Here is a 24,736-nt window from a genome sequence, read left to right on the forward strand (position 1 = left end):
ATTTTTTCTGTATCCTGAAGAATGTCTAGCACACTCTTTCATGAAACAGGATATCCAAAGGACCATCTCACCTTTACACAAGTTCAGCAGTTATTTCTGTGTGGGTCCTTCATGTCTAGTTCACACAGCGTACCACCAAGCCGTCCAGACAAGAGTAGTTTTTTGCCTAAATGGCTAACAGATGAAGATCCTCTTTGATGCCCATCTTCCTCTTGATGTAATTGGTGCTGCCAGGAACAGATGTTTCTCACTGTCATAAAAGTCCTAACTTCTTGAAATATTCATATGCTATATTCTGTAGGGCTTTGAAAGGTTTGAAGAACACCAATCTAATTGAAACAATTCTCTATATACCTAGAAAACCTAACAAGCATGACTAGAAGGTTGACTATTATAGATGATTACCTATCAACCTAATTTCTTAATTATACATTAAATTTTTAAATGAGCTGGACAAACATAATTTAATCACAATCAGAAATACACATACACAGTACAACAAAATTAACCTTAAATTTGTATCAATAAATCAAGATCCATACCAATGCAAATCTCTATATCATGTCCCCCTTAAATGTAAACAAACATTTATATACAATATTTGGGAAGTGGGCATTTGTCTGTCCAAACTGCCTCCTGGCATTTGTTGTGTGAATTATTTTCTTTTGGAGGTGTTCACGGCAACCTTTCAGGGGGTCTTGGTCCAACAAACCACATTACCCTGAAATTAATCCACAGGTTCTCATCCTCTGTAGAAACAAAAGAAGAACCTCATTTCCAAAACAACATATCCTTAGATCCATATTCTGAAATTAAGATACCTTTATAATATACATGCTGGCTTAGCTTAGCAGCCCATACACTGAACTGTCTCTCTGTACTTAGCTCCTTCACATTCAAAAATTCAAAGAAAATACAATAATATACATAATCCAGACTCTATGTATATTCTATCTTTATATGGCTTTTCTTACTCTATTGCTTTTAATATTTATTTTATTGTCTTTACTCTAATTTATGAATTCTGTACTCTGTCTCTTTAAAAACTTTATTTTAATTTTTAAAATTATTTACTTCTTTTATAAATCTCTATACTCTTTTTCTTCTCTTTCTCAAACCTACATATATTTATCCAACACTACCGCACAATTAAAGGTCTTTTCCATCTGAATTTGTCTTGTTCTGTATTTGTAATTCATTACTGTCAAGGAGTACTTCTTAAAATGCTAAGTGTTTCTTAAAAACATAAGCTGTATTATTGCTAGGTCAAATTCAGTACTTCCAGCTTGCTCTGCTGTCTAGAATGGTTGAGCTCTTTGCTGTCTCTGAGAGCCATGTGCATTGCAGCATTTTTAGGCACACAGCCAGTCTATGTTGTCATTAAGCAAGTTGTAGCACAATTCTTTTAAATGCTCAGCCTCCTGAAAGTATCAGAGTTTGTGCTAATAGCACAGCCCACAGCCAGGAAGCCACTATTTTAAAATCATGGCTTTTTTCTGCTAACACTGAATCAGAAAGACCTCTCTTGAAAGAGTTACAGCACAACTCCAGCAAGATAGGCCCATTAGAGACAAAAAAATGTAGCTAAACTCTGGTTTTTTGTGTGTGTGTGTGTCTAAAATTCCATTCCCAGGCCTCTCAGGTTTTATGTGGATTTTAGTTTGCCACGTTGGCATCAATTTGTTGAAGGGGGGGTGCTAGTTTGTTTCCCGTCATCTCAGACTCCCAAAACAGTCACACAGAAGTGTATTATTTAAATCACAGCTTTTCCCATTAGCTCTAGCTTTTTATTGGCTAACACTTACATATTAATTTAACCCATCTCTATTTATCTGTGTATTGCCATGAGGCTGTGGCTTACCAGCTAAAGTTCCAGCATCTGTCTCCAGTGGGGCTACTTGGTTTCTCTCTTTCCACATTCCTTCTCCCAGCATTTGGTTTAGTTTCCCTGCCTACCTATCTTCCCTATCAACAGGCCAAGGCAATTTCTTTATTCACCAATGATATTCACAGCATCAAGAGGGGACTACCACATCATTAAGTAAGGTCATTTAAATTAACTTTTCTAGTATTACAGATGTATGACACTAATACATTATATATCTGTGGGTGTAAAATATCTTATATCTGATTTATGATACATTTTGCGATGATGGTTCATCAAAACTCTTTTTAGATGTTACTCAGTATATTTTATTTCTAGATGATATATGAGATATTAGTAAAAATGCTGTCAGACACTACAATAACTTAAAAATACTACACACTCAATGTAACCTGTAGCCAACATGTAGAAGAAAATATACACATGGGAATCATTAAATCTTTCTAGTCTGCAGAGTATGATGATACATGAATTGCCTCCCTTTATCATATTTTCTAGTGTATTTTTAAACAGCATCATTCATAAAGTTATTTCTTCATGAATTCTTTATTCAGTTCAGCTCTTTGTATAAAATATTCAAGCATACAAACATAAAATATATGTGTGACAAATATATATACATATTTATATATTAGTTTAGGTAATACATACCTTTGCTATGAAATATGTGTGTATATGTGTGACTTTATTTAAGATACTTGCTACTTATACTTTCCTAAGGTCAAACAGACCTGTTCATTAACTATGAGATAAGCAGATATAAAAGACATTTGACAGGCTAATTTCCTTTCAGGAACATAACAACCATTTCACAATTCTCTTCTCTTGCCCAGGACCAATTAGTATTTTAGAAGACCCAATGACATACATTATTCTATTAAAGTGTAACTATAATTTTTTGTTTAACTCAAAGTCAATTCTAATGTTGGCTATTACATGAACAATATTTAATGAAGGGAGACAATCTTAATTATATTTTTTAGAGACCAGCAACAAGATATTTATTTTCTTCTATGTGCAAAGTTTTTCTATAATAATTGCCCTTCTATCAAAGTGCTAAACTTTGTAATAATCTCAATATTTATACTTCTTTAAGTATTATTGGATATAGTCATATTTATAGAACTTAATAGACACCAAGTGATAGATAATAAGGATTTAAAGGGTGATAATTTAGTAGCTTTAAGTTAGTTTTCCTAGCAGATTGTGTGCAATTGTGTTATTGTATGTCTGTTTTGTTTGTTAGTGTATAAGGTTAATTTTAATTTTTAATGCAAATACATAATATCACTTCCTTTCCTCCCTCAAATTTCTCCCAAATACCCTCACTAAACCCTTCCAGTACCACCGCTACAGTTGATAGCATTTTTTTGGTAATTTTATATATATATATACTTGTGTACACAAATATATACACATGACCTGCCCAATTTTATTATTGCATCCTAATATAGGGCTGAACACTCTACATTTGAAAACAAATTAAGGAGCTCATCTCTGGAAGCAGCTAACTCTCCTTCTTCTTGGAGTCATTAATTTTCAGTATTTTGTTTTTCAATTTGGGTTCTCTAATGACCATGTATTACCTCTATTCTCATTTGATTTGTTGTCATCTTTACTATTTCTATGCTGAAAGTTATATATTCACTCTGATTTTAAAATGTTTGGTCTTGTTAAGTTGAAGGGAATAATCATACAATGGTAGTTGGATAAAGCTCTTATGGATTATCTGATAAAGAATGATGATCTTATGATGTAGACATAAATAGGAGAAAAACATGAGAGATGGGAAAAATCATATTAACTGGCCTCCAAAGATAACATAGAACAAAGAAACAGTTCTCAGTAAACACACTGGGTATTGGTAAAAAGGGATAACTAGAAGTAGATGGAGAACTTCGTAACAGAAGACTATCAGAGAGATGACTTACCAAAATTATAGTTTTCTCTTTGGTCACACTTTCTTCCCATCTGATGTGTGCTTATGAACACATTCATGTTGTGTAAAAACAGTCTTCCTTTGAGACTGACCAATCTTCACTTCCTGACATTGTCCCATGGGTGAACCATGTCAGTTGTTTTGTATTCTGGATATAATGAGAACCTTGGAAATAATTATCTTGGACATCTCTGAGGGATTTCTCTGTTAATAGTAATACTTAGTGCAGAAAATTTGTGAAAATATAAAGACAAGGAAAACCCTTTGTTCGTTAGCCCAGCATTGATAGTGTTAGTCAACTTTTCAAAATTATTCACTTCACCAAAGAGAATGAGGAAGAAGCATGCTGTTGCCTAGTTTGTTATTGTCTTAATATAAACAAAGTAACTCAAATGCATAGTTAGGAGACAATTTGTAAATGTGTGAGATATGACTAGAACAAAATCCATGCTGGGAACATAATTTCCCAATGTATGAAAAATCTATTTCATTTCTTCATCACATAATTCATGGATTTCATTGTCCTCCATACTTGCATGTGATATTGCTAGGTTTGAAATATCTGGCAACATACTTAGTCCCCATTATGTTTTTAAAAATAATTTAGCTATACTTATCTATGCTTGTGAGTTAGTGTGTGCTATGGTGGTATATGTGCATGTATAAATGTACATATATACATATATGCGTGTGCTCATGTATGTACACATATGCAGCTCAGAGGGTCTCTCTGTCAATTCTGTTCTACCTTTATCAATTTTTTTAGGTGTTTTTCTCAGGGTGTTAGATTTGTAGTGGCATTTAAATTGTATTTTAATAACTAAATCTTGCCTGAGGATCAGAAAAGTAAAACAGCCACACTGGTCAGCATTACAGACTAGGCTGCAGTTACACACATTTTTAATCCCAGTAGTCACACTAAGTTGCCATAAAAAGCAGGTGGTAGTGGTATATGCCCTTAATCCTAGAACTAGAGAGGATTATAAATCAGGAGGAGATAGCTCTCAGTCTTAGTCTCATTCTGAGGTTTCCTGGAGGTAGGAAAACCAATTTTATACTGAGATAGAAGAAAAAGCCAGTGACTGGCTACTTTGCTGTTTTGGTCTTCATATTGAACACCATAATCAGTGTCTACATTTTTATTAATTGTGCTCCATTTGGCAATCAACATGAGGATCAAATCCATGATCCTGGGAACAGGAGTCCAATGTCCTACCAGATGAATTAGGTGGGTTCCTGCCAGTACCTTCACCATGAAGCTATACTCTTAAAATGTTAAGGAATGGAGCAAAGCCAGCCACTAAAGCCTCACTGTTATCCTAGCTATATATATCACTTAGCAATTTAAGACTCATGCAGTCAAGAAACCATGGAGATATATAGTAAAATCAGATTCAGAAGAAGAAGTTTCTAAACATTTTACAGTGTGTTTAAAAATATATGAAGGCTTGATAGAGAAAAGAATAAGTATAGGGAAAGTCCTTTTAAAAAGCAATAAAGTAGCTAGGCATGGTGATACATGTCTTTAGCTCATCTTTCAAGAAATAGAGGCAGGTAGAACTCTGTGAGTTTGAAGCCAGCCTGGTATACAACTAGTTCCAGAACAGGCTCCAAAGCTACAGAGAAACCCTGGCTTAAAACAAACAAACAAGGAAATAAATAAATAAATAAACTTTGTTTTATACTGTCTACTGTTTGCCAAATTATGCTAATGGTATGGTGCCACAAAACTTGTGGGAGAAAACAATGAATGTCTAAATTGACTTAAAGTTCTCCCCACAAGATGAAAACTCATATCTATAAAAGAACCAGAGACCAGGCAGCTTAGAGAACAACACAAAAATGTGCATATTCAAAAAAAATTATAAAATGATTGAATCCTAATGACATTCCTCTATTCTCATAGATTATTGCCTCATTCAAATATTACTGGGAAAGCTTCATCATGCATTAGATGGGAACAAATACAGAGACCAACAATCAGACATTATACAAAGAGATATTTTGAAATATAAAGCTCTAAATGGAATATCTCTATCAAGCTTTTTCCCTCAGAGATCAAATATAAAAAAATGAGTGGTGAAACATTGTAGAACCAGAGGGAATGGAGGACACTAGGAGCACAAGGTCCTCTAAATAAATCGAGAAAAAACTTACATGAACTAACAAAGACTAAAGCAGCAAGCACAGGGCTTTCATGATTTAGTGCCATACCCTCTTCATATAAATGTAGCTTTCAGCTTAGAAGTTTTATAGGACTCCTGAGTGTGTGAATGAGGGGATCTCTGATGTTACTGCTTTCTCTTAGGTCTCTTTTTCTTCTGTTGCTTTGCAGTGTCCATCTTCAATATAATGAATTTTTTTATCTTCTATTTTATTTTATGTTATTGTTATCACTTAAAACCTGCTCTTTTCTAATGAAAGACAGACAGTGAGGGGAATCCCAATAGGCAAGAAGGTGAGAGGAACCAGAAGTAAAGAGAAAGGAAACTGTAATAAGTATATATTGCATGAGAAAATAATCAATTTTAATATGTAGCTTAAGTAAATATATAATCATCTCCCAGCTTATAAGTATATTTAAGTCTATAGAAAACTGACAACATGTTACTTTTAAATAATAATAATAAAATAAAGACTTTTCCTTTAAAAAATATTGTCCAGGGTGAGACTCACTAAGGTAATAATGACCATAATAAGTTGAAACATTACTACATTTAAACATCCACAAAATGGTTAAAATTTAAAAATGACACTTTCTTCTCTTTGGGTGGAAATACTAAACTTATTAACTATTTTAAAACTTCTTGTTTTTTTTCTACAAAATAACAAAACCAAAATATTATGTAATGTGATTATTAAAAAGGAAGACAGTATCAAGTATATATTCTTTGATATTTCCCGGCTAAGGAGAAATAGTTACATATTACAGGCGAAATATTTTAGGAAAATTCAAGTTCACCATTAGAATTTATAATCATGAAATTAGAAAAACATTTAACGGGCATATGGTGTTATACAGAATTATATTCAAGTAACATTTATTAAGATTTTATTTGTTAAGATAAATATATGGGGTTGCTCAAAAATGTTAAGCTAAAATTTATTAAAACCATAGAAGAATACTTTGATGGCTTTCCTGTGTGGAAAAGGTTTATATTTATAATTTAAGAAAAAGAATTAACAGTGTTCTGCTGATTGATGAATAAATGTCATATATTTTAAAATGTTAAATTGTATCCATATTAAAAGATTGGTATAAAATGTCAATATAAACTGTATTTGTTGGTTTTAAATATATTTCATAGAGTCAATCTCATGGTGTGAAGCAATTAGTGCATGTTTCTGAATATTGTGAATATCCTTAGAGTCCCAAGAATTTGCCTATGAATCTTTTCATAGCATTTTTCATCTCTTTATTTCTCAATGTATAAATGGCTGGGTTTAGTAGTGGTGTAAAAAAGGAGTAAAACACAGCAAGAAATTTGTCCAACCAGGTAATACTGAGGGGCCACACATAGATGAAGATGCAAGGCAGAAAGAAGATCATTACCACCGTGATGTGGGCACTGCATGTGGACAGAGCCTTAGATACACCAGATTTAGAGCTCTGGCCAACAGTGATTAGGATATATGTATATGAAATCAGCAATAGAATGAAGCAGGTTACAGCCACAATCCCACAGTCAGCATGCATTAAAGTATTTAAATCATGATAATCTATGCAGGCTAGCTTGATCACCAATGGCATATCACAAAAGAAACTGTCTACTTCCTTGGGACCACAAAAAGGTAGCTGCAAAACCACTGCCAAGTAACTTATGCCATGTATAAGGCCAGTAGTCCAAGAAATCAACACCAACCCAGTGCATCTTTTCAGGTTCATAATGGTGAAGTAGTGGAGTGGTTTACAGATGGCCACATAGCGGTCATAAGCCATTACCACCAACAGAACCATCTCCACTGCACCAACACAATGAGAAAAGAAAATCTGGAAAATGCAGCCTGCAAAGGAGATGGTCTTGTATTCTCTGAGAAAATCTGATATCATTTTAGGAGTGGTGTTTGAAGAAAGACATAAGTCAACAAAGGACAGGTTGGCCAAGAAGAAGTACATGGGAGAATGGAGATGGGGGTCAGTGGTGATTAAAACAAGGATGACGATATTTCCAAACAAGATGAGCAGATAAAGTATGAAAAATAGCACAAAGAGTATGACCTGAAGATTCTTAGAGTTGGTAAGTCCCAAAAGCATAAATTCTGACACCACAGACTGATTGCCCCCATCCATTTCACTCAGTGAGTCCTCAGAAGCGGCCTACAATTTAAGAAAAATTAAGATTTCGTCATAATAGGAAGATTACTTCTTTTGTAGAACTGTTTATTAACTTTGAAACTTACCTGGATGGAAAGACATAAATGTAAAGAGGAATCTAAGGCAAACAGGGGTGACACTGCTGCCCAAGTGAAAGCTAATGAGCCAAGAGCAACTCCCCACGAAGAGAAGCATCAGGCGCGACTGTTATCCACATGCTCAATCGGGAAATCCCTCTACGAGAGAGCAGCAAAAAGGCAGGATGACAATGTGAAGAAAAAGTGCGTGCTCTGAATTTATCACTAACAATCATGATATTCTATAACATAAATGGGGTTTAAACATAGAAACTGCATTTATGTTCAATACAAATGGTCAGACAGGATGTTACCGTTTTTGGAAGCATTATGATGATTGCTTTGAGCATTCAGAAGATAATATTAGTGACATAAATAAATTAAAATTTTGAGCTCAAACTCAGAAGTAGAGAATTGGAAACCTTCAAAATCTCAGAGAGGAAGCATTCAGAATGCCATATGACATATACACATTGATAGAAACACTGAACCAGATCCAGTGTTATTTATTATTAAATATATATCTTTGACTTTTGTTGTTGTTGTTGAAAAAAAATTCCGCCTCCTCCCCGTTTCCCATTTCCCTCCCCCTCCTCCCACACATTGCCCTCCCTCCCCACTCCTCCCTCCTTCTCCCCACTCCATTCCCCCTCCCTCTCAATACTGAAGAGCAGTCCAGGTTCCCTGCCCTGAGGGAAGTCCAAGGTCCTCCCGCTTCTATCCAGGTCCAGGAAGGTGAGCATTCCAACAGCCTAGGCTCCCACAAAGCCAGTTCATGCATTAGGAAACTGATTAACAAAATATCATTGCAAAATCCATCGGAGGTGATTTACCAAAGCACATGGCAACGTGCATTCAAATCTTAGCTCTGAAAGTCACATTTAGTTCAGTCTTAGCACTAGGAAAAAAATATTGATCTTAATTGCATCAAAAGATATTGAGAATTCTTATACGTTAAATATTATATTTTATTGATATCAAATAAGTTATCTACCATCGATCTAAAACAGTATATTTTCTCATTATGTCACATATCTACCAATTAACTTTGCTTTTTTAAAAGAAGAGAATAAATTACATAAACATGTAAGCATAGCTATTCTTTGTCAGCCTGGATGAGTGTGACATTACACTTTCAGTGACCATCAATTTTCATCTCAAATCACAGAAGGGTGCTTATACTGATCTAATAAATAATATTAAGCTGAATGATGGATAATATTTCTCCCTTTTCTCCCACATTTAGTGATTCTCAACATATGGGTCTTATCATCCTTTATCCTTTGAAGTCTCTAGGTGGGAGGAATCCAGCAGGTGAACAATGAGATCCCTGATGTTATCATCAGAACTATTTGACAGTCCTGTTTTCTGAGGACTCAGAAAGGTGGAGGAGTAAGGATAAAACAAACAAAAAAAATTGAAGACATGGGTAACAACACATCAATGAGCTATAGCACCATGATAGCATAAAAGTAAACACATGTGCCTTGCAAAGATTTATCAAGTATATAAGGAAAATACACTAATACACGGCATAGAGTTGGTGTTTCTTGATAATTTTGACTTTTCATAAGGAAGCTTCTGGTCAACCTAAATATTTCAGGACAACATTTTTGTTTTGCTTTATTCTAATTATTTCTTGAATTTTTAGATTATAATGTAGTTAAATCATTTTCCCCTTCCCTCTCTTTCCTATAAATCATATAATAGACCCACTCCATGCTCTTTCAAATTTATGGTTTCTTTTTTCAGTACCTACTACTTCATGAATATATGCTTATACCTAAATATAACCTGCTCAGTCTGAATAGTGTTACTTGTATATATAAGCCGCAAGAGGTGACCATTTGGTATTAGATAATCTATAGATATGCTCCTCCCTGAGGATGATTGTTTCTCCAGATCTTAATATTTCTTAGTTGCCTTTTTTTCTTCGTGTGTGGTTGAGTCATTCTGGAGTTCCCTGTCCTCTTTAACATAGTCTCTGGTATTGTCTTTGTTCTGCACAAGTTCATGCAGCCATGATAACTTTGCCACAAATGAATTACCATCTAAGAGAGCAAGCACATTTCAGAGCTTTGTGAGATTTTCCTTTTGACCTCTACTACCAAATAGAACCAAGTATCAAGTAATGCCTTTTAAATTAACTCTTCTAGTATTATAAATGTACGACACTAGTACATAATATCTCTGTAGATATAAAATATCTTATATCTGATTTATGATACATTCTGGTGACCATGATTCATCAAAACTCTTTTAATGATATTATTCAGTTTGTTTTATTTCTAGATGATGAATGAGACATTAGTAAAAATGGTGCCTGATACTACAATAGCTTAAAAATATTACATACTCAATATAACTTGTTGCAAATATGTAGAAGGAAATATACACATGGGAATCATTAAGTCTTTCTAGTCTCCAGAGTATAATGATACACGAGTTGCTTCCCTTTATCATATTATCTAGTGTATTTTTAAACAGCATAGTTCTTAATGTTATAGACAATTATTTCTTTGTTCAAATGAGCTCTTTTTGTAAAATATGTAAGCATAGACACATATATACATATATATACACATATTTATTCATTTAGTTCAGGTAACACTTACCTTTACTATGAAACGCATGTGTATGTGTGTGACCTTTCTTTAAAATACTTGCTACTTATACTTTCCTTAGGTCATGCATACCTGTTTAGTAACTATGAGATAAGCAGATACAAAAGACATTTGACATGTTAATTTTCTTTCGAGAACATAACAACCATTTCACCATTTTCTGTTCTTTCCCACAACATTTCAGTATTTTAAAAGAACCAATGACACGCAAAAGTCTATAAAAGTTTTGATGTAATTTTATGTTTAACTTAGTGACAGTTCTAACGTTGGCTTTTACATTAACAATCTTTAATGAAGGGAGACACACTTAATTATATTTTTAGAGTCTAGAAACAAGTTATTTATTTTCTTCTATGTGTAATGTTGTTCTGTATTGATTGCTCTTCTATCAAAGTGCTAAACTTAGTATCAATATTTATACTCATTTGAGTATTTTTGGATATCAACTTATTTACAGAACTTAATAGATATCAAATGACAGATAATAGAGATGTAAAGGACTATATTTTATTAGCTTCTAAGTTTGTTTTGCTAGCAGATTTTTTTGCTATTGGTTTTTTGTCTCCTCTCTGTTTATTTTCTGTTTAGGGGTTGTAGGTTTATTTTAATTTTAAACATACTTTTAATTGAAATACAATTATATAACATCCTTACCTCCCTTTCTACCATCATATTCCTCCCTAAACACTTCCAGTACTACCACTATAGTTAATAGCCTTTTTCTTTGGTAATTATTCATATATATTTTTATTGATACACATATATATACACATAATCTGTTCAGTCCAAATTTATTATTGCATACTAATTCAAGGCTGACCACTCTGCAGCATTTGAGAACAAATTAAGGAGCTCATCTCTGGGAGCAGCTAACTCTCCTTCTCCTTGGAGTCACTAATTTTCAGAATTTTTTTTTTCAATTTGGGTTCTATAAGGACCATATATTATCTCTAGTCTCATTTGATTTTTTGTCATCTTTACTATTTCTATGCTGAAAGTTATATATTCATTCTGAATTTAAAATGCTTGATATTGTTCAGTTGAAGGGAATAATCATACAATGGTAGTTGGATAAAGCTCTTATGGATTATCTGATAAAGAATGACGATCTTCTGATGTATACATGAATAGGAAAGAAATATGACAAATGAAAAAAATCACATTAACTGACCTCCAAGGATGACATAGAACAAAGAAACAGTTCTCAGTAAACACACTGGGTATTGGTAAAAAGGGATAACTAGAAGTAGATGGAGAACTTCGTAACAGAAGACTATCAGAGAGATGACTTACCAAAATTATAGTTTTCTCTTTGGTCACACTTTCTTCCCATCTGATGTGTGCTTATGAACACATTCATGTTGTGTAAAAACAGTCTTCCTTTGAGCCTGACCAATCTTCACTTCCTGACATTGTCCCATGGGTGAACCATGTCAGTTGTTTTGTATTCTGGATATAATGAGAACCTTGGAAATAATTATCTTGGACATATCTGAGGGATTTCTCTGTTAATAGTAATACTTAGTGCAGAAAATGTGTAAAAATAGAAAGACAAGGAAAACCCTTTGTTCATTAGCCCAGCATTGATAGTGTTAGTCAAAATTATTTACTTCACCAAAGAGGATGAAGAAGAAGCATGCTGGTGCCTAGTCTATTACTGTATCAGTATAAACAAAGTGCCTCAAAAATTTATAGTTATAAGAACGTTTGCTAAACGTGTAAGATATGACTAGAACAAAACCCATGCTGTGAACAAAATTTCTTAATGTATTGAAATCTGTTTCAAGTCTTTGTCACACACCTGATATATTTTTTGTGTTCTATATTTGTACCTGGTATTGCTAGGTTTGAAATGGCTGGCAAGTTATTTAGGCCCCATTATGATATTTAAATACCTGTGTGTGTATTTGTGCCATTTTTCATTGTGTGTATATGTTGTGTGAATGTGTATGTGTTTGTGTGTGTGTGTATACACACACACACACACACACACACACACACACACACACACACATATATATATATATATATATATATATATATATATATATATATATATATATCAATCAGAGTGTCACTCTATCAACTTAATTCTCTTCTTCTACGTTTCCAATTTTTCTAGGGATTGATCTCAGACTGTCAGACTTGGACAACAAACATCTATATTCTTGGAGACTTCTTGGCTCCTCTTCTTTCAATATGTTTTAGAGAAAAGACATAGATGTACATTTCAAACATACTTATTTTCATCTTAGATTTAAAGAATCTAATCAATACAGATAAAAGATTAGCCTGCATAGAGTGAGGTAAGTGGCAGAGCTCCAGTTCAAAGATTCCCAACATCATCCAATGTAATGATTTGCAAGAGAATGTCTCCCACGGTTTCATGTATTTGAATACTTCCTTCTTAGCTGGTGGAACTGTTTGCAAAGTTTATGGGAAGGTATGGATTTGCAGGAGGATGTATATCACTTGGAGTGGGTTTTAAGAGTTGAAAGCTGGAGTCACTACAAGTTCATTCTCTTGGCTTCATGCTGATTTTGAAGAACTAAGCTCTTCAATTTCCTGCTTCTGCTACATGAAGTCATGTTTCCTGCTATTAAGGGTTCTTATTTTTCTGGAACAGTGAGCTCAAATAAACCCTTCCTTCTAAACAATAAATAAATGAAGTATCTCTTCAATTCAATAGATAAGAAAAATCTGAAATTTAAAATGTAAAATTTAAGAAGTGTTGATACATGCATTTAACCATGAAGAAGTACCATCATAGCATAGACAGTGAATTAGCTCCTTAACCTGTGATGCTTCTTTTGTATTTTAATGAGGTGTATACATATGTACACATGTTACAAGCATGTGCATCTATCTAGCATGTAAGCTAAAAAAGGTCAATGTTGTATATCTCCCTATATTATCCTCCACCTTATTTTAAAAATACTTATGTGCATATTATTATAGTGATTATATGATGAAAATATTTATAACAATTTAATTTCTTTTTCAAACTTTTAACACGCAATCCCCTAACTACGCCCCCTCCTATATTTTTCCACCCATCTTTGACATTGCCTTTTTTCCTTCTTTCTCCACTGAAACCAGTTTACATTGCCTAGTTATTCTTGGAAATAAGGACTGCCCTGGGGTATGGGATGCCTACAATGATCATATCACTGAAGAAAAATGGCTGTACTATTCTACTGCTATCAAATGCCTATAACTCCTCAGGGAGTGATGGGATTTTGTAGCCACCTTCCCACCTATAAATGTACCTTATGAAAGCTTCATTGGTATGGGAGGTCCTTCTGTCTATGTGTTGCTTTTATTGGTTATTAAATAAAGAAACTGCCTTGGCCTGTTGATAGATTAGAACTTAGGTAAGTGGGGAAGATGGAACTGAAGGCTGGGAGAAAAAAGAGCAGAGTTGGGGAAAAGCCACCGAGCCACTGGAGACAGAAGCTGGGAATTTTACCCAGTAAACCACAGCCTGGTGGCAATACACAGATTAAAAGATATGGGTTAAATTAATATGTAAGAGCTGGTCAATAAAAAGCTAGGACTAATGGGCTAAGCAGTGATTTAATGAATAGAGTTTCTGTGTAATTATTTTGGAGATGAGTTAGCCAGGTGGCCGGGCAGCCAGGAAGAGCAAGCAACCCATCTCCAACACTTCATGTATGCTGTAACAATTGCTCTGAGTTCCTATTGCATATGTCCTGTTGTGTTTGGAGAACAGTTCCTTCAATATTATCAACCACTTTGAACTTTATGCACTTATCCATGAATGATTAAATTGACAACTTTACTATGAGAAGTCATACTATAAAAAATAATCAACACCTTAATTTCAAAAACTTCGGATATATACTCAGAAACAACATAACTGGTTTACCTATTAGTTCTGTTTTTAAGGTGTGTGAAATCTACATATTATTTTCCATACTGGTTCTACTACTTTACATTCCCACCGGTGGTGTAACGTCTATGTTTTTGCAACAGGCAAATATAATGTGGCATGAGAACTAAGATTTGGCTTTTCAAAGACAAAATTAAAAAGCTCTCAGCGGGGGGATCTCGGGGGTCCCTTGGCCTCCTGTCTTCCTTGGGCTCTCTGCAGGACCTCTATTCCCTGGGTACTGCCTCTTTCTTCCTGGCACACCCAGCTTCCGTCCAGAGCCCCCCCCCCACTTGCCCCCCCCCCCCCCGCCCTCTTTTGGCGCGTGGCATTGGGCGCTGGGTCCCAGTCCTCGGGGCGCCCGGGCGGGCTCCAGTGCCTTTGTTTCTGTGGCCTGCCTGCACCAAGGAGGGTAGGCGCTTTGTTTGCTAGCTGCCCAACCAGCACAGAGGCCTGATCTCTCGGCCCTAGGAGAACCAGCATTGGGGTGAGTTTCTGGCCCACGGCGTAAGCCAGGGACGGGGATCTCGGGGGTCCCTTGGCCTCCTGTCTTTCTTGGGCTCTCTGCAGGACCTCTATTCCCTGGTTACTGCCTCTTTCTTCCTGGCCCACCCAGGTTCCGTCCAGAGCCCTCCCCACTTGGGCCCCACTGCCCTCTCTAGGCGCATGGCATTGGGCACTGGGTCCCAGTCCTCGGGGCGCCCAGGCGGGCTGCAGTGCCTTTGTTTCTGTGGCCTGCCTGCACCCAGCAGGGTAGGCGCTTTGTTTGCGAGCTGCCCAACCAGCACGGAGGCCTGATCTCTCGGCCCCAGGAGAACCAGCATTGGGGAGAACCAGCATTGGGACGAGAGAGGGTTGGGCACGGAGACCTGATCCCTTGGTGCCAGGAGAGCCAACATTGGGGAGGCCGCGTTGGGTAGGCAAGGAGACCTGATCTGGTAAAAGAAGATCCATAAGGGAGTATTTGGAAGAAGAGATGGGCAGACGACAAGGCAAGGATTCGCCCAAGAAACTGAAAAGCAACATGAAGCCACCAGAAACCAGCGACCTCACAACGGAAGGACATGAACACCCTAATCAAGAAGGAGAAAAGATTGACTTCATGAAAGTGATTGACGCCCTTAAACAGCATGTAAAAAACGCCCTTATAGAAATGGATGAGAAATATAACAGAAAGTTTGAAGAATTGAATAAATCAGTGAATGATACCCTAGAAAACCAAGGAAAAACAATCAAACAGATAATGGAAACAGTTCAAGATTTGAAAACTGAAATAGAGGCAAAGAAGAAAACACAAACAGAGGGCCGGCTGGACATGGAAAATCTAGGTAAACGAATAGAGACTACAGAAACAAGCATAACCAGCAGAATACAAGAGATAGAAGAAAGACTCTCAGATTCTGAAGATACCATACAGAAAATAAACACTCTGATCAAAGAAAACAGCAAGTCCAACAAACTCTCATCACAAAACATTCAGGAAATATGGGACACAATAAAAAGACCAATCCTAAGAATAATAGGAGTAGAAGAAGGAGAAGAAGTGCAGCTCAATGGTCCAGAAAATATATTTAATAAAATTATAGAAGAAAACTTTCCCAACCTAAAGAAAGATATACCTATGAAGGTGCAAGAAGCATACAGAACACCGATAGGCTGGATCAAAAAAAAACCATCCCCTCGCCATATAATTATCAAAACACAAAGCATTCAGAATAAGGAAAAAATATTAAGAGCGGCAAAGGAAAAAGGCCAAATTACTTACAAACGTAAACCTATCAGACTTACACCTGACCTTTCCATGGAAACCATGAAAGCCAGAAGGTCCTGGATAGATGTACTGCAGAAACTGAGAGACCATGGATGCAAGCCCAGATTACTATACCCAGCCAAGCTTTCGTTCACTATAAATGGAGAAAATAAAATTTTCCAGGATAAAAACAAATTTAAACAATATGCAGCCACAAATCCAGCCTTACAGAAACTAATAGAAGGAAAATCACTAACCAAGGAGTCCAACAATGACCACAATAACTCAGACATCTAGAGACCCTTCATCAACACAAACCAAAGAAGGGACACACACAAACTCTACGACTAAAAAAAAAAAATGACCGGAGTTAACAACTACTGGTCATTAATATCACTTAATGTCAATGGTCTCAACTCACCTATAAAAAGGCACAGGCTAAGAGATTGGATAAGAAAACAGGATCCAACATTCTGCTGTTTACAAGAAACACACCTCAACCACAAAGACAGGCACCTACTCAGAGTAAAGGGTTGGGAAAAGGCCTATCAAGCAAATGGACCTAAGAAACAAGCAGGTGTGGCCATACTAATCTCTAACAAAGTTGACTTCAAACTTAAATCAATCAGAAGAGATGGAGAGGGGCATTTTATATTCATAACAGGAACAGTTCATCAGGATGAAGTCTCAATCCTGAACATCTATGCCCCTAATATAAAAGCACCCACGTACATAAAAGAAACTTTGCTAAAATTCAAGGCAGCCATCAAACCGCACACACTAATAGTAGGAGACTTCAACACTCCTCTCTCACTAATGGACAGGTCAATCAGACAGAAACCTAACAGAGAAATAAGACAATTAATGGAGGTAATGAAACAAATGGACTTAACAGACATCTATAGAACATTCCACCCAAATAGGAAAGAATACACCTTCTTCTCTGCAGCTCATGGAACCTTCTCGAAAATTGACCACATAATCGGTAACAAAGCAAACATCCACAGTTACAAAAAAGTATTACTAACCACCTGTGTCTTATCAGATCACCACGGATTAAAGTTAGAATTCAACAACAAGGCTACCCACAGAAAGCCTACAAAGTCATGGAAACTGAACAGCCAACTACTGAACCATACCTGGATTAAGGAAGAAATAAAGAAAGAAATTAAAGTCTTCCTGGAATTCAATGAAAATAAAGAAACAACATACTCAAACTTATGGGACACTATGAAAGCAGTCCTAAGAGGAAAGTTCATAGCACTAAGTGCCCACTTAAAGAAAACAGAGAAAGCTCACATTGGAGACTTAACAGCCCACCTGAAAGCTCTAGAAAAAAAAGAAGCAGACTCACCTAGGAGGAGTAGGAGACTGGAAATAATCAAACTGAGGGCTGAAATCAATAAAATAGAAACACAGAGAACAATCCAAAGAATCAATGAAACAAAAAGCTGGTTCCTGGAGAAAATCAACAAGATTGACAAACCCCTATCCAAACTAATCAAACGGCAGAGAGAGAATTTGCAAATTAATAAGATCAGAAATGAAAAGGGGGACATAACCACAGACACAGAGGAAATTCAGAGAATCATTAGATCTTACTACAAAAGCCTATATGCCACAAAACTGGAAAATGTAAAGGAAATGGATACTTTCTTAGATAAATATCATTTACCAAAGTTAAATCAGGACCAGGTGAACAATCTAAATAGACCTGTTAGTCACGAAGAATTAGAAGAGGTTATCAAAAACCTCCCTACCAAAAAAAGCCCAGGACCAGATGGTTTCAATGCGGAATTCTACCAGAACTTCCAAGAAGACCTAATACCTATACTCCTTAATGTATTTCACAATATAGAAACAGAAGGGTCATTACCAAATTCCTTTTATGAAGCTACAGTTACTCTGATACCAAAACCACACAAAGACTCAACCAGGAAAGAGAATTACAGGCCGATCTCACTCATGAATATCAACGCAAATATCCTCAACAAAATACTGGCAAACCGGATCCAAGAACACATCCGAAAAATTATCCATTATGATCAAGTAGGCTTCATTCCTGAGATGCAGGGCTGGTTCAACATACGAAAATCTATCAATGTAATCCAGCATATAAATAAACTGAAAGAAAAAAACCATATGATCATTTCATTAGATGCTAAAAAGGCAATTGACAAAATTCAACATCCATTTATGTTAAAAGTCTTGGAGAGATTAGGGATACAATGGTCATACCTAAATATAATAAAAGCTATATAGAGCAAGCCGACAGCTAACATCAAATTAAACGAAGAGAAACTCATAGCCATCCCGCTTAACTCAGGAACACGACAAGGCTGTCCACTCTCTCCATACCTCTTCAATATAGTGCTTGAAGTTCTAGCAAGAGCAATAAGACAACATAATGGGATCAAGGGGATTCGAATCGGAAAGGAAGAAGTTAAACTTTCGTTATTTGCAGATGATATGATAGTGTACTTAAGCGACCCCCAAAACTCCACCAAAGAACTTTTACAGCTGATAAACAGCTTTAGTTATGTGGCAGGATACAAGATCAACTCCAAAAAATCAGTCGCCCTCTTATACACAAAGGATATGGAAGCAGAGAGGGAAATCAGAGAAGCTTCTCCATTCATGATAGCCACAAATAGCCTAAAATATCTTGGGGTAAATATAACCAAGGAAGTGAAAGATCTATTTGACAAGAACTTTAAGGCATTGAAGAAAGAAATTGAAGAGGATACCAAAAAATGGATGGACATCCCTTGCTCTTGGATTGGGAGGATCAACATAGTAAAAATGGCAATTCTACCAAAGGCAATTTATAGATTCAATGCAATCCCCATCAAGATCCCATCAAAATACTTCACAGATCTGGAGAGGACAATAATCAACTTTATATGGAAAAACAAAAAACCCAGGATAGCCAAAACAATCCTATACAATAAAGGATCTTCTGGAGGCATTACCATCCCTGACTTCAAACTCTATTACAGAGCTACAGTAATGAAAACAGGGTGGTACTGGCATAAAAACAGAGAAGTCGACCAACGGAATCGTATAGAAGACCCGGACTTTATCCCACAAACCTATGAACAACTCATTTTCGATAAAGGAGCTAAAAGTATACAATGGAAGAAAGAAAGCATCTTCAACAAATGGTGCTGGCACAACTGGATATCAACCTGTAGAAGAATGAAAATAGACCCATATCTATCACCGTGCACAAAACTCAAGTCCAAATGGATTAAAGACCTCATTATCAGCCCGAAAACACTGAACCTGATAGAAGAGAAAGTGGGAAATACCCTACAACAGATGGGCACAGGTGATCGCTTCTTAGGTATAACCCCAGAAGCACAGACATTAAGGGCACCATTGAATAAATGGGACCTACTAAAACTGAGAAGCTTCTGTAAAGCAAAGGACACTGTCACTAAGACACAAAGGCAACCTATGACTGGGAGAAGATCTTCACCAACCCCGCAACAGACAAAGGTCTGATCTCCAAAATATATAGAGAACTCAAGAAACTAGACTTTAAAATGCTAATTAACCCAATTAAAAAATGGGGCACTGAACTGAACAGAGAATTCTCAACAGAAGAAGTTCAAATGGCCAAAAGATACTTAAGGTCGTGCTCAATTTCCTTAGCAATCAGGGAAATGCAAATCAAAACAACTTTGAGATACCATCTTACACCTGTCAGAATGGCTAAAGTCAAAAACACCAAGGATAGCCTTTGCTGGAGAGGCTGTGGAGGAAGGGGTACCCTCATCCATTGCTGGTGGGAATGCAATCTTGTGCAACCACTGTGGAAGTCAATGTTTCGGTTTCTCAGGAAATTCGGGATCAACCTACCCCTGGGCCCAGCAATACCACTCTTGGGAATTTACCCAAGAGATGCTCTATCACATGTCAAAAGCATTTGTTCAACTATGTTCATAGCAGTATTATTTGTAATAGCCAGTACCTGGAAACAACCTAGATGCCCTTCAATGGAAGAATGGATGAAGAAAGTATGGAATATATACACACTAGAGTAGTACGCTGCGGTAAAAAACAATGACTTCTCGAATTTTGCATGCAAATGGATGGAAATAGAAAACACTATCCTGAGTGAGGTATCCCAGACCCAAAAAGAAGAACATGGGATGTACTCACTCATAATTGGTTTCTAGCCATAAATAGGGGTCACGGAGTCTACAATAGGCGAACCTAAAGAAGCTAAGTAAGAAGGTGAACACAAGGAAAAACATATCGTTATCCTCTTGGATAAGGGAAGTAGACAAAATTGCCGGGGAGAAAAGTGGGATCTTGGGGGTGGGGTGGAAAGGGGGTAAGGGGAGATGGGGAGAGAAAAGGTAGAAGGGAAGGAGGGGGGACTTGGGGAAACAGGAGGATCGGGATAAAGGAAGGTTGGATAGGGGAGCACAGAACCATAATTCTTAGTTAAGGGACCCACTTTAGGGTGGGCAGGAGAATTGACCCTAGAGGGGCTCCCAGGTGCCCAAGCTGTGGTCCCCAGTTAGTTCCTTGGGCAGCTGAGGATAGGGAACCTGAAATGACCCCATCCTAGCGCAATACTGACAAATATCTTGCATATCATCCTAGAACTTTTATCTGGCGATGGATGGAGATAGAGACAGAGACCCACACTGGAGCACTGGACTGAGCTCCCAAGGTCCCAATGAGGAGCAGAAGGAGGGAGAACATGAGCAAAGAAGTCGGGTCCACGAGGGGTGCACCCACCCACTGAGACAGTGGAGCTGATCTAGTGGGAGCTCACCAAGGCCAGCTGGACTATTACCAAAAAAAGCATGGGATAAAACTGAACTCTCTGATCATGACGAACAATGAGGGCTGATGAGACGCCAAGGACAATGGCACGCAGTTTTGATTCTACGCAATCTGCTGGCTTGGTGGGAGCCTAGCCAGTTTGGATGTTCACCTTCCTAGATATGGACGGAGGGGGGAGGACCTAGGACTTACCAAAGGGCAGGGAACCCTGACTGCTCTTTGGACTGGAGAGGGAGGGGGAGAGGAGTGGGGGGAAGGGAAGAGGGGTGGGAGGAGGGGGAGAAGAGTGGGAGGAGGGGGAGAAGAGTGGGAGGAGGGGGAGGGAAAGGGGAGGCTGGGAGGAGGTGGAAATTTGTTTTTTTTTTCTTTATTCTTCTTTTATCAAAAAAAAAAAAAGAAACAAAAAAAAAAGCTCTCAGCTAAGAAAAAAAAAGTGAAGGGACTCAGATATGTGTAACCCAAAGGGAAGATGAGGCATTATGGCACTTAGAAATTCTAATCACTAGATTTCTATATATGCCTGTCAATAGACTGGGTGATATACAGGAAATTTGAAGCTCAAATCATGAAGGAATGTTTTTTTCTCAAAAAACACAAAAGGGGGAAAAAGAAACTTATCAAAGGATATAAGAAAAATTATAAGCTGTACAGGAAATATAAGTAAACATTATTTGGTGTTGATTTTATTACCTTAATAAAAATAAAATGGTTGCATAAGCAAATACAATGTTTTCTCATATCAATTATATGAGCTTCAATAACTAAAGCTATCCATTAAACTGTTTGTTATTTCAATAAAACATGAACTATGGTTTGTCCATATGTGTATCAGTCCTGGCATATCTATAAAGCCTTATTTGTGTTTTCTGTCTCAACTGGTGTCTATAATCTTTATGCCTCCGCTTCCTCATTGCCCTCTGAGTTATGAGGGGAGAGATTATATGGAGACATCTAGGACGGAATGTTCCTAGGTTTCTTGCTCTCCACACATTGTCCACTTCTGAACTTCTGTATTTGTTTCTGTCTGCTGTAGGAAGAAGCTTCTCTCATGATGAATAAGCAAGACACTGATCTATGAGCATAGCATGTCATTAGGTGTCATTTTATCACTATATTCTTTTAGTTTTGGTTTTTCCCTACGTCCTTGCTTTGTCTAGTCTCAGGTTCTTGGCTACATGAACAGTGCCCAACAGGGGTTCTATCTCAAAAAAATAAGAAATGCAAGTGATAGTAACATACATCAAGAGAAACTTCAGCAATTATTTAATATTAGGCAAACTATCGTTTAGATGGAAGAATATTGCTGAAGAAAAAAAGATCATTTCAAACAGAAAAATAGGTCAATTATTTATAATACAGCAGTTTCTAAGCTACATGTTTTAGCATGTTCTGAACTACAAAGTTTCAAATGTGTGACTATTGTGGTAGAATTGCAAGAATAAGTAATCACATACAGGAAAAGGTATAATGAAACAGTCAAAACCCTATAAGTATTGATATAAGTAGATACATTTATCAAAGGTGAACTGATTAAATAAATTTATATTTACATACAATTTTCACCAAAACATCACAATTCTGCTACCTCAAATACATATAATATATAATAATATGTTACACAATGATCAGGGTTATGAAACAAGTATCAATTTTCTTAAATTTTATTTTTAAAAGGTTCATATATGTATCTGAATCACATCCATTCATATTACCTCCTTCCAATTCCCACAAGGTTTCCTCTAATACATGTCTCTTCTAAGTCCATGTTCTCTTTTTAGTAGCCCAGTGAGTCCAATTAGTACTGCCCATGGGCACATAAGTGTTGGGTTATACACTGGAACATGGGAAAGCTACAAGTAGCCACGGCAGCTGCTACCCACTTTAAATAATTGCCTGACTGGAGATGAGCCCTTAGAAGTTCCTCTTCTCTACATGTTAGAATTTGTAGCTAATTTGATCTTGCTCAACATAGTAAGATAGATAGAACCTCTATCAACAGGAACAAGCTAGAATCTTATACCAGACAAAAAAGGAATACAGTAAGTCCACAAGCTCAGATGAAACATCAAGATGATGAGAGTGTCCCACCATGATTACCAGTTCTGTAAAACAGGTCTTGAATGAAAAATACCCATAAGAATCTCAATGCTTAGCTAGGGAGCAGTGACAAATGCCTTTAATTCCAGCATTTAGGAGGCAGAAGCCAGAGGATCTCTGTTAGTTCGAGGCCAGCCTGGTCTACAAGAGCTAGTTCCAGAACAGGCACCAAAATTACACAGAGTAACCCTGTCTCAAAAAAAGAAAAAGAAAGAAAGAAAGAAAAAAGAATCTAAGTGATTGGAATTTAAAAGAACAATTATAAATATGATGAAAGAATAAAAGCACTTAAAGAGAACAAAAATAAACACATGAAATAATTTAGAAAATAAATTAAAGTAAAAAAATACACAACAAAGTTGAATGATAAAGTTAATTTAGGATTTGAAAAATAAATTTAGCAAAGAGAAAACATGAAAAATAACTCAACTTGAAATTGAGATGGAATTGAAATTTCAACATCCCAATTAGAAAACTCAGGAAGAAACATTACAAGTAGAATAGATTGAATAGAGGATATAGTATCAAGCTGGGCGGTGGTGGCATATACCTTTAATCCCAGCACAAGGGAGGCAAGTGGATCTTTGTGAGTTCAAGGCCAACCTGGTCTACAAGAGCTAGTTCCAGGACAGAGAAACCTTGTCTCGAAAAACAAAAAACAAACAAACAAAAAATAAAATGAAACAAAAAAGATGGAGTATCAAAATTGAAGATAAAATAGATAAATCTGACCACCAAACAAAGATCAAATTAAACACACACATATCCAAACACACAAATACACAGACAGACAGACAGACACAAACACAAAGAAAATATAGGAACGTTGGGACCCCATGAAAAGCCCAAATTTACAAATTACAGTCATAGAAGGAGAAAGATCCTTGGTCAAGAACACAGAATATATCTTCAATAGGATTATAGCAAAAACTTGCCCAAATTAAAGAATACAGATACAAGAAGCACATGGACCACCACGTAAGAACAGAGAAGAAACTCCCCATGTCATAAAATAGTTAAAACACTAAATATTCAGATCAAAAAAAGATATTAAAATCAACAAATCATATATAAAGGCAAACCTATCAGAATAACATCTGCATTCTCACTGGAAGCCTTAAAAACCAGAACACCACAAAGCAATAGACTCCAAGTTCTATAAAAGTACAGATGATAGCCTAGAGCCCTTTATCTATCAAAACTGTCTGCCATAGATAAAGGAAAAATTAAAAAAATCTAACATTGTAATATTAAAAAAAGGCTGAAAGAAATTCAAAACAACAACAAAAAAAACCAGGCGATGGTGGCTAATGCCTTTAATCCCAGTACACAGGAGGCAGAAGCAGGAGGATCT

At 36.4% G+C, this 24,736-nt stretch overlaps 2 protein-coding genes across 2 annotated transcripts in view; one reads left to right on the top strand and one right to left on the bottom strand.

Annotated features, from left to right (window-relative positions):
• Window positions 1-7,188: 7,188 nt before the first annotated feature.
• LOC142844945 (olfactory receptor 4K3-like) lies at window positions 7,189-8,118 on the bottom strand. Its single transcript, XM_075963722.1, has one exon. It carries the CDS (start codon window positions 8,113-8,115, stop codon window positions 7,189-7,191), a length of 927 nt encoding a protein of 308 aa, XP_075819837.1. The 5' UTR covers window positions 8,116-8,118.
• Window positions 8,119-8,229: 111 nt separating this feature from the next.
• The window catches only part of LOC142844280 (olfactory receptor 4K3-like), a 49,733-nt gene continuing 33,226 nt past the window's right edge, over window positions 8,230-24,736 (top strand). Inside the window, exon 1 of the mRNA XM_075962615.1 lies at window positions 8,230-8,420. Coding sequence (XP_075818730.1) covers window positions 8,230-8,420 — 191 coding nt within the window. The remainder of the gene's footprint in view (window positions 8,421-24,736) is intronic.

The sequence above is a fragment of the Microtus pennsylvanicus genome, chromosome 2 (assembly GCF_037038515.1).
Source record: "Microtus pennsylvanicus isolate mMicPen1 chromosome 2, mMicPen1.hap1, whole genome shotgun sequence".
Taxonomy (NCBI): Eukaryota; Metazoa; Chordata; class Mammalia; order Rodentia; family Cricetidae; genus Microtus; species Microtus pennsylvanicus.

Bases quoted from the DNA above. Each gene is read 5' to 3' on its own strand.
- LOC142844945 (XM_075963722.1), bottom strand. From the start codon at position 8,115: ATGGATGGGGGCAATCAGTCTGTGGTGTCAGAATTTATGCTTTTGGGA.